A 10,962-nucleotide genomic window follows, 5' to 3' on the forward strand; every position below is an offset into this window, starting at 1 on the left:
TGCAAGGCAAAAACACAGCCCGGCCCCAGCTACTAAGGAGGAGGAGAAAAAAAAAAAAGACTGCTATAGCTGAACCCAGGACACTTCCACAGAACATCTTCAAGTGGGGAATTTATTTATATGTTTAACTGAAACACAAGAAGAGGAACTTCTGTTTGCAAATGTAACTACTCAGGATGTGGCTGAAATTTCCCAGTATAGTCACATGACCTGCTTTATGTCTGGGTTTGATTTTAACTTTTTTAGGAAGACACTGCAGAAGAGTTGAATTCAGAAAATTTGGGTGAAACTTCTGTGTCAAAACTTCACAATGACCTTCCTAACAAGCTGGATATCAGTGCTACTGACATTTCTTCTTCTTTTATGTAAGTCATATATCATATTTCTTTTCAATTCTTTTTGAGAGCTTTTTTTTCCCCTGAGCTTGGTAGGGTTATTTATTTCCCAGTCTAGTTTTATGTATGATGTTTAAAACTTTTTCTAGAACTCTGTTTCTTGGAGAGAGAACATTTTTTGAGACAGTGAGGTATTTTGCTGAGTTTTCTCAGCTAGCATTTCCTACACTGAGTGCTAAAGGGTCTGCTGTGTGAATCCAGAAGATACCGTGAAGTTAAATACCTGCATCCTTCCAGATAAGATGGCAGAGGTTACCAGCATCCTGTTTGGCACTGTATAGAAAACAGTACTGCAGCAGAGCATAAGAAAAAATTTCATCTACGTGCATGCTATCTGCAAGCCAGTTTTGACCTCTGCAGCTCTCACTGTCCTGGGTTCAGCTACAGCAGTCATTTTTCCCCTTCTTAGTAGCTGGCGCAGTGCTGTGTTTTTGACTTTCAGCCTGGCAACAACGCTGATCACACCGATGGTTTTAGTTGTTGCTCAGTAATGTTTACTGTGACCAAGGACTTTCTCAGTCTCATGCTCTGCCAGGGAGGAGGGGAAGCTGGGAGGAAGCAGAGGCAGGACACCTGACCCAAACTGGCCAAAGGGGTATTCCATACCACAGCACGTCATGCCCAGTATAGAAACTGGGGGGAGTTACCCAGAAGGCCCAGATCGCTGCTCGGGTCGGGCTGGGTATCGGTCTGCGGGTGGTGAGCGGTTGTGTCCTCTCCCCTTGTTATTTCCCTTATCATTATTATCATTATTGGTAGCAGCAGTGGTTTGTGTTATACCTTAGTTACTGGAGAGCTGTTATCTCAACCCGTGGGAGTTACATTCCTCTGATTCTCCTCCCCATCCCTCCGGGAGTGGGGGGAGGAAGAAAAAGTGGGGGGAGTGAGGGAGCGGCTGCGTGGTTCTGGGTTGCCGGCTGGGCTTAAACCACGACAGTCACTTACAGAACTTGATGCTTCTGATTCATTCTGCCTCTAATGCTTCCTGACAGCCCAAAGCACAGCTTTCTCACAATTTACTTATTATTTCATCGTTACTCACGTCCACTTTGTGCAGCGAAGAACTGGGGCTCATGCATAGCAAGTGTCAGTAGGGGCTATACTAACACTGTAGACTAACTAATGTAGACTAAATGGGGAGAATGGAGCTGGCAGCACCCACAAAGGCAGAATTTTACAGCAGTTACTGTGGTCTTGGAGACATTATGTAAGCCTCATCTTTATCTAATGAACACCTCCCACACTACCCTACTTCATGCAGAAATTCATAAAAAATCATCTACCCTTGGGGAATCCCACAAGAGCAGTTTGCTCGTGCCTGGGTCATATAAACCAGCTATCCCTGTTTGCACCCACTGGATATCTGCTCCTACCTCAGCTTCTGTGAGCAAAGCTATCCACAGATCTACAGCAGTGCTCTATCCTCTTGTAGTCCTTCTCAAGGTATGCACAGGATTTTGTTGGCCCTTCAAGCCCTCTGTGCCTTTCTAGTGACACTTCCAAGACTCCAGAGGAATAGAAACTGTCCACCATGCCAGACATACATAACCAACCATTGTCACAGGTGTGAAGTCAGCAATGACTGCTCCCTAGTTACTGACTAGTTACTGCTCACCAATCAAATAACACAAGTCCCATTAGTACAGTAGCATTTGCTTAGAGCAAAGAGATGCCAATTCAAGGGCAGCAAAACATGTTCTACAGCAAAAGGCACTTTGCAATAATACAAGGAAAATGCATTAACATGCCTCCAAGTGAGACATGGAAAGGTGCAGGCAATCTATAGGCCTTGGATGGAGGGGTGCCTGGCAAAGACTAGAGCTCATTTCTGCCAAATTTCTGTCTCTATGTAAGAGTGACTCCTGTGTTCATCTATTGTTACAGAGGATTTTGCCTCTAATTTGAGGTCCAAGAAAGGACCTCATTTGCCTGGATGCCAACAGTGCCTATCTTACGAAATTCATCTGTAGCTGGGAATTTTGCTACACTAAATACCAGCCAAAAATACTTCTTTTAATAATGTCTTTCGCGAATGATGTCCAGCACGCTCATTGCCAGTAATCTCTTTGTTGTCATGGGCATTCCTTATTTGACTCTGGAGTTGCTCGACACCCACTGTGACCCATCCCTTTTTACAGCCTACCTCAGGGTTTCCCAGGTATTTGCTTCCTTTCCCATTTGCTGTCCCAAAGAGAAATGGTCCTGAACCCTGGGCTGCTGCAATGCCATGGGACCAGCCATTATGTGCTGCAACGAGGAGAAATCTGAGATGAGGGAGGAAGGGAGAAGAAAGTCACATGGAAGCAGGAGGCAGTGAGCAAAGGGACTAAGGCAAGTGCTGTACACTGAGAAAGGCAAGGCACATACTGCCATTTGTCACGGCAGGCTATGGCTGGGAGTTGCTCACAGTATCTAATAAGGTGGGAAAAGTGAGCTATTCCTGCTCCCTGATCTTATGTCCAAACTGCATTCTGCACCACTTTCCTCACTGTGCTGACCTATGGGCAAGGCACCTCGTGAACACAGTTACGTAGTGGAGAGCACAGGGAGAACAGAACATCCCTCAGAGCAGCTCAGGAACTGTTTTCTGCTTTGCCCAGCTCTGTTCGCAGTCTGAGGAGGGCTAAGCCTGCTCAGGGATACATTGGGATCACAGACCAGGGCTCAAGCCCAGTCCCACCCTGGCGTATTTACCTGCAGGTTCACCACCTGCTCAGCAGCTCTGCTTTGGAGGAGGTAACCACAGTGGCAGAGGACTGCAGTGGGCAGCCAGAAGAAAAGCTTCTTAAGCTGCGCGCCTGGCTCCAGCATATCACACCAAACCCAGCTCCTCAGGCAGGCTGCCTCACAATCACACTTACTCTTTCTCTGTTCCCCCCAACTCTAACGCAGGACCTGTCTAGTCTCTGGACTCTCTACCAACACCACACACACAAAAACATTCCACAGCCAGTTAGAGATGCAGCTCACACCTCTCACCAGCCTCCTGGTGCTGCCAGAGCCTGAAAGGGCACATCCTTATTACAGTGCCAATTGCACGCTACACCTGAGCCAGGTACATAAGAGAGGTGAGAAGGCACCATCAGCTACTTCAAGACCCTTTGAAAAGCGCTCCACGAGTCACTTAAGTATAGATACTGCATTCACCTGCAAGGCTCTTCCACCCAGAAGCAAATATTCTCCAAGTCCAGCGTATTGTTCAAGATGTGGGAATTAGTCTAAACACAGAGATAAGGGGTCAGAAAGCTAGCACTGGGACTACAGCAGTCCAAAATTTAAGGCATCGTTTCTAACCTCTCTGTAGAAAGAGGTTTGTGTACATCCACAAAATACCTAAATTGAAGTTGGGATCTGAGTCAAACAGCAACATGTGTATTCGATTTAGTCAACCCACTTCTTTCTACCTAAGAAGAACCTGAAACAGACAGAAGCTAGCTATCTAACATAGTCCTCAACATCAAATTGTATTTAAGCAGCACCCAGTAAACAATATTAAACCTTAATTAAAACCATATTGAAAATATGAATTGAAAGCGTTCTCTCTAGTCCTGTGGGTTTTCAGAGATTTCCCTTCCTCCCTTTTCAGAAAGAAACTAATAATTTAATTTCAATATATTAAACTGACCTACATAAAAAATTCCATGTAAAATATTATTTCTGCCATAAAACACATAATCTGTCACTGGTTTAATTCCATTAGAAAGCATACATTAAGGTCTATGTATAATGATCATTAGGATAATAAAAGTATTACAATATCACTTTTATTATATTTGAATTTAAAACATTCTTCATATGAGCACAAAGAATAATTAAGGGGATGGAAGAAAGGTTTTTTTTTTCTTTTTTCTTTTTTAATTTATAATGAAATAAATTCAGAGGCGAGAGCAAAGAGACTGGTTTTTGATCTGGAAAATCAGCAGCTTTTTACACTCATTGTGTAGTCTTAGATTTTTTTCTTTTTTACATTTCCTTTTCTTTGTAACTTTGATTTTGGTCATTTGATATAGCAGCTCTTGTGATCATAGCTGCAATTGGATTCCCCACCCCTCCCAACTCCCTTCGTCGAGTGCCATGGGGGTTTTGGAGAGAAAACATTTCTGCTTGTATAAAATAAGTTTCCAGACATTTTAATTATGAAAAAAAGTTTGGCAAAACAGGACTTTCAGCTCAGAATTATAGTTTCTAAAATATATTTGCTTTAAAACTCAAGATTTTTTTTAAGCTTGTCTCCAGATTTTTGAAGCTTGGATCATAATTTATGAATATTTGGGATTAGAAATGTGATTAAGACCAGGAAATAAAAACAAAACTGTTGTGAGCCACTCAATATATCAGATATTTCTGACATAACCATGGAAGCCCCGGAGCCCACACTCAGCTCAAGAGAGTTTCAGCAGTCTGAAAAGGAGACACAAGATAGATTTCTCCAAAGGTACCAAAATGGCTGGTTTTCGAATGGTAGGACTATGCTTTAGGTTTAAAAGTAATCGTATTTCTAGTGTTCATTTTCAGGACAAGAAATGAAAGCACAGCCCCCCAAACCTCAAGCAGCGTGCTGTTTTAAAACGCAGCAGTCGTATCTGCCGTTAAAGCCTTCTCATGCTCCAGGCACCTCATGCAGCTACACATCAATTACATCATTTGAGGTGCTAGGAAAGACTTCGGTGGAAATATGCCCGTCACTGAAAAAGAAACTTTGAGTGTACCTTTTTAGCCATTTCCTGTAATAAGCAAGCAACGTTAAAACTAAACATAACATCCCCTTTCTCTTGACTTTTTTTTCTTTCTGGAAAATTCTGAATTTTTCCTTCAAAAAGTATGTGGGAATGAATTGTTTTCTTCAAAGCCACTCCATTCTGAGGGCCTGCAGACTCTGAGCATCAGGCAGCACAGCTCAGTGCTTTATGGTGAAGGGAAGGGCTAGGAGGGTGTCTTTTGATGAACAGGGAACTTGGCATGGGAGTCTCTGAAAAGGTTGCTTCTAGCAACCTTTTTACACAACAGGAAAAGACTCCTCTCCACCAGGAACAAGTCACATTTTGAAGACTAGAGCTATAGGAAGGACTAAGACACAGATTTTCTGGAGGGGCATGCTGGGGTGTGCTATATTCTCTCTTGTTAGCATGCCAGTAGATTTACTGCTTTTTCTTGATTTGTCGCAACTTCTCCTGCATACAGCTTCCAGGCAGGAAACTCTGGAATGGAAACAGTGCTAATACAACATAAAATGTTAAAATTTTCTATTTTCTGTTCTGTCCAAAACCTGGCATGCAGTGGCCACGTTCCTAGGATGTCCTCATTAATGTGACGGATAACAATTCACTACTCCAGGAAACCTCAGATCCTTTTTTAAGCTTTACCAGGATCAACCATCCCCTTGGAAATACCCAGGCAGAGTATTCTCCTTGAATACAGAGCATTCTCCTTGATGTCCTCATAGCCTAAAATTTTTCCATTTCAGATTTTTGGAGAGCAAAGGTCTATGCTTCTGGAAACTCAGAGGAGGATATAGGTGAGTCCACGGTGAGAGTTTTGCTTCCAGACAGGAAATTAGGGGCAAAGAAACACAAAAATGAATGTGCTGAGAAGACTTTATGTACTTGTTATGTGTAGAAGATAATAATTTGATTGCATGTTTGTACTTTGCCTAGCACAGCAGAGTTCTGCTGTGTGACTGGAGCTTTTAAAGTACTTTTAGGTAAATACAGTGAGCATAGAGAGATCCCGAACACAGGCCCTCAGCACAGGCATCCTCCTGCCTGACAAGTGAAGGTGAACCCTTATGTACACATAGTGATGGGGAAAAAAAAAAAAAATGACAAAATTGCCCCTAGTTTACACTTAAAAATTCTCCTGCTTCCTCTCAGTGAAGACTTACAGAGGCAGAATAGTTGGGCAGGGCAGGAGGCTAGGGACTGGGAGGTGGAGATGAAGATATGTGTGTGCAGCTATGGGAAGCAGGAATGAGTTTGGCAAAATACAGAGTGACGAGGGAGTGAGGATGGGGAATTTCACTTTGGGGGGAAAAGTAGACCCCTAGCTATACAAGTCAGAGGAGACCTGCATGTACCAAAGGCTAAAGTTGTTCATTATCATAAAATGGCTTTGAGCCCCTTAGCTGCAAGTTGACATGGTTTCATGATGTGCAGAGCGCTGAAAGAGTAAACTCTTCAGCTACCTAGTCTGCCTCAGCATTATCACGCCCTTCTGAAGAATAAATAAGTTTGTTTATTTATTTAGAGATGCATTTAAACTTTGGAAACTTAAGTGTCACATCTGAAACACAAAGACTGTATGTATTACTTAAGGGTGTATACTCACTGACTTGTTTTCAATTTTTGTAGATTTCACATATGTTATTATAGGAGTTACTCTGGGAGCATTTCTAGCAATCGCTTTTGTAGCAGTAATAATCTGCATGATCAAAAAACAGATGATTGACAATGTTTTTGGAGGTAAGAAAAAATACTCCTGCTTTCTTAGCCAGAGATCTAGATCTCCTTATGTACCAATATAGCAGCTATGAGTTTCAGTGTTAGGAACTGTGAATGTGCTATAGGTCTAGTTTTCCTTTGAACTATTTAAAAAAGGTGTCTGAAGTGCTGGAGTCCTGTAACTGCAACTCTGCGCTTCAACTGTATCAGAGAAACAGATTCACTTCAGCATACTGCTCAGTTATCTTTTAGAATGATTAATTTTTAAAACAAAATTCTGTCTATTCAATGTAAGATAAAGACCCTGTTGCATCTGCAGGATGGGCAAGAGGCTTGCTCACACTTCCTAACCAAAATAACTATTTATTTCACTGATTCTGGACTTCTCTTTCAAATGCCACTATGAGACTAAGATATGCAGTTTCCATCAGAGTACATAACAAAACTGTAAGTTTTCCACTGCAACTGGTTTTCAAGTTTCTAGAGAAAAGCATGTTTTTCATCTGAAACAGGCAAAGGCCCTTTAACCTAAAATCATAAGTGCTGCTAGTAACAGTTCCTTTTGACTTTGGACCAGCAATTTACAACCATGGTTTTAGATTCAAAACCAAAATCTTAAACTGAATAATGCCCATTGTTTCAGTAGACAGAAGTTAGTAACAGGCGGAATTTGTCCCATGGCCCCCCATCCTCAGATACTCTCTTACTTGATAGCACTCCAGAGTGCTTCACAGAGCCATACAGAACAAATACAGTGATGATTTCTTCCACTGCTGAAATACAACTGTTGTCTGTGGATGACAGCACACAGTAACACTCATCTGCAATTAAAAGCTAGAAATAAAAGAGCAGAGCACATAAAATAGTAACAGTTAACGGCAAATAAGGAAAAGCAAAGTCCTGGCAGGTTAACCAGAACATCAGTATAAGCTATTCTTATTTGCAAGAAAGAGCCCTAGGACTTTGCTAAGGCAAATCTTTGCAACCTATGTTTAGCTCGTTAAGAGAGGTCTGTACTCTTAGTAGTACATGAGAATTCAGCTCAGAAAGAAACCATAGCAGAAATGGAAGCAGTGAGGCAATCTCATGAAATATGTGGGGAAATAATCCTTAATGAAAGAAGAGGAACTGTAATAAGAGCTTGGGAACTGAAAGCCTTGCTCTCTGTATGCCATAGAATCATAGAATGATCTGGGTTGAAAGGGACCTTAAAGATCATCTAGTTCCAATCCTCCTGCCATGGGAAGGGACACAATGGTGAATTTAAAAATCTCCATGTTGAATTTCAAAAAAAGCACCTTTACAGCTCTGGTTGCATGCAAAAAGCCAGCTTTTGCAGTCCACTTAAAAACATAATAAATCATTTATTCTGATAAATGTAGCCACTTTCCACCATGAAAGATGAACCAGACATTAAACAAGGAAAAAGCAGTGAGAGAACTCTGGTCAGGCTGCTACAGCACAGGACTAGGAGCTGCTTGTCCGACCACTGTATCCAGAAAAGTTTGCTTCTGTGGCTATGTCTTTGCATTAACTATCACACAACAAATGAGAGGTAATTTTCTGGCATCCAGAACTGTCTAACTCTACTAAATCGTTAGTGCACCATGACACACTGCTTGCTTAGTAAAGAGGAGAGCAGTGATCTTAACTATTAAGCTTGGAGTGAACTAGACTGAGCTCTCTGGGACCAGTACTGCTACAGTGAGCTCAGCCTATCAGTCACAACCTGATTTCATCCCATTTACAGTACACACTGTTCTTTCAAAGGACCATTTTGCATACAGACACCCCAGGTACCTCATGAGGATACAAATGACAATGTAATGCCACTTCCTGAAAGACAGATAGCTAATTCTTTCTTTAGTGGCACTACATAGCAGGCCTAAAGGGAAACTGCTTCTACCTCATTCTCATCACGCATCTGCCCACAAAGTTGCTTCTCATAATGCTCTGGGAATGTGCTACAATCATACTCAAAATATCAGCAAAGATATGGATCTAAGAAAATGGACGTATTACAGCTGGAAGAAGCAAGGATTTTAGGAAGGTCGCATAACACTACTAATATCAAAGAGCTTTGCCTCAGAAAGAACAGCTGGATCTTACCAGCTGTAACTATGTTCTCCTGGTTGCATCCTCATAACTTCTGAGCAGGCCTATCACCATTTTGTTCCTGGTTTCTTAACTAATCTCATTTTCCTGTTGTCTTTTTAGAGTCAGATGGCAAAATGGATAGAAGGTAAGAGTAATTGTCCCACACATTTTCTGAGGCAGTATGATACACAAACTGTAATGTTTAACTCCTCTCTTTATGCATGATACTTCCCCATAATTGTGATTTGAGTTACACATAACATACATGCAAGCATCTAGCGGACCGTGATGCACAGTGTATCATCTAGTGTATCTGTGTGGCAAAAGGAAATTTCTTGTAGCAGGGTTTTGACATTTCAGAAATAGGAAAGAAATCACAGCAGACTGCAATTCTTTCTAAAAAGAAAATCTTTCAAACACTTTTGGTTAAGCTTCTGTTTTTTTTTAGTTTGTATTATAACAGCAAATTCACTAATTAAAAAAAAAAAAAAGGTATTTTTAAGGGATGAAAGCAAAAAGCCTTGTTTCAAAAGTCTTCTTACAGGCCAAGGTCACGCAGTGATCATTCTTGCTGGAAGTGATGTGTTTCTGACCTTCACATTTCTCCCCCTAAGGTTTTGAGCATGTGATGGGTTCATAGGTAGAAGAGGCAGTGCTAGACTACTTAGGCAATAGCCACTTCTCATCTTCTCCAAGGACCAGCAACAGGGTACAGATGTACAGGAGCAGGGAATTTGGACTGCAAGTTATCTGTTGACTGATGGTAATCTTCAGATATGGATACTTTTTTGTGTCCCTTTAAGACATTTTATAAGTGACTAAAAAAACCTCAGACATTAATTAATCAACATTTTCATGAACTGAAGGCAAAAGCTGTACTCAGTGACCTAAGAAATGGCTTTTGGCCTCCCTTAGACAGCTGGATAGAAGGATGTCCACATCACAGGCATTCTTCATAAAAAGAGCAAAGCATCTCTTGCTTATTTTGTTGCTCTTAAACTCAAAGATCAAAACAAGGGGACCCCTTGCAGCAAGTACTTCAGTGTTTTGCCTGCCCAACAGAAAAAGGCAAAGCATCTATTATTTTACCAGGGAGACACTTCCCCAGACTAACACAACTATCACAAAATGTTTCCTTTCCAGTAACACACTATTCTCTTATAAAACACTGAAAAATTCTGTGTATTAACCTAAAAGAGATTAAGACTATTATCTGGCCAGAAGAACAAACCTAGAATGCCCAGCAAACTTGCTGGTGTATTAACGACGGTATAGACAGAACAATGTTGGCAAGGGCATGATAAAGAGTCAAGCCAAAACAGAAAATCCAGGGACCAGGACCAAGAGAAAAGGAAATAAAAGGAGAAGAGGCACAAAGTCAAGATCAGACATTGAAGGCAATAAATTTACTGCCTGGATGAAATGCAGATAGTATGATCTATGAACTGCTCCACATTTACTACCTCCCCTTTCTTTTTATAATGCTGAGACAGTTTGAACATCTATGATACCATCCTCTGATCTTTCTAGGGAAAGTGACTCACTTTGTAACGCATCAAAATTTAACATCTTTAACGATGACCTTACATTGACCCCTTATGATTCCTGTTCCCAGTCTACAAGCGTTTGCTAAGAGGTAGAGTGGAGTTTCCAGCTTCATGCCAAAACCGTGGTTATAAGGCTGGAAACATGACACAATATGCAAACTTTTTGCCTTAAAGATACTGACACTGACCAGTTAAAGAAGACATAATTCCACAATGTCTGAGGGCAAAACTATGTATTTTAAATATTATAGTCACACAGCTATCTTGAATCACTCAGGGACGCAGGCAACCTGAAACCCTCAGTGACAATCAATACCAAGATAACCGCCAATCCTTTAGGACTGGAGACAAGACCTCGTGTATCTTCTGCAGACAACTTTGTTGTTTCTTGACCAGTTATGATTATTAGTGTTTGTTTAGGAAAATACCTTTATCCAACTGATAGAGCACTCACCTTCAGCCAAATTTTGTTGTAAATTTCATATC

The 10,962-nt window shown here is 41.3% G+C and overlaps 1 protein-coding gene across 1 annotated transcript; it reads left to right on the forward strand.

The window, feature by feature from the left end:
* The first annotated feature begins 310 nt into the window (after nt 1-310).
* Nucleotides 311-9,078, forward strand: LOC104404459 (chromosome unknown open reading frame, human C10orf128). The gene is made up of 4 exons (XM_010012891.1): nt 311-365; nt 5,860-5,910; nt 6,743-6,853; nt 9,050-9,078. Exons 1-4 carry the CDS (start codon nt 311-313, stop codon nt 9,076-9,078), a joined length of 246 nt encoding a protein of 81 aa, XP_010011193.1.
* Nucleotides 9,079-10,962: the final 1,884 nt, after the last annotated feature.

This window comes from Nestor notabilis, unplaced genomic scaffold (genome assembly GCF_000696875.1).
Source record: "Nestor notabilis isolate BGI_N333 unplaced genomic scaffold, ASM69687v1 scaffold6044, whole genome shotgun sequence".
In the NCBI taxonomy this organism is placed as follows: Eukaryota; Metazoa; Chordata; class Aves; order Psittaciformes; family Psittacidae; genus Nestor; species Nestor notabilis.

Coding starts and splice junctions, on each gene's coding strand:
- LOC104404459 (XM_010012891.1), top strand. CDS start 311: ATGACCTTCCTAACAAGCTGGATATCAGTGCTACTGACATTTCTTCTT. Junction 366..5,859: donor GACATTTCTTCTTCTTTTAT/GTAAGTCATATA, acceptor TTTCCATTTCAG/ATTTTTGGAGAGCAAAGGTC. Junction 5,911..6,742: donor AAACTCAGAGGAGGATATAG/GTGAGTCCACGG, acceptor CAATTTTTGTAG/ATTTCACATATGTTATTATA.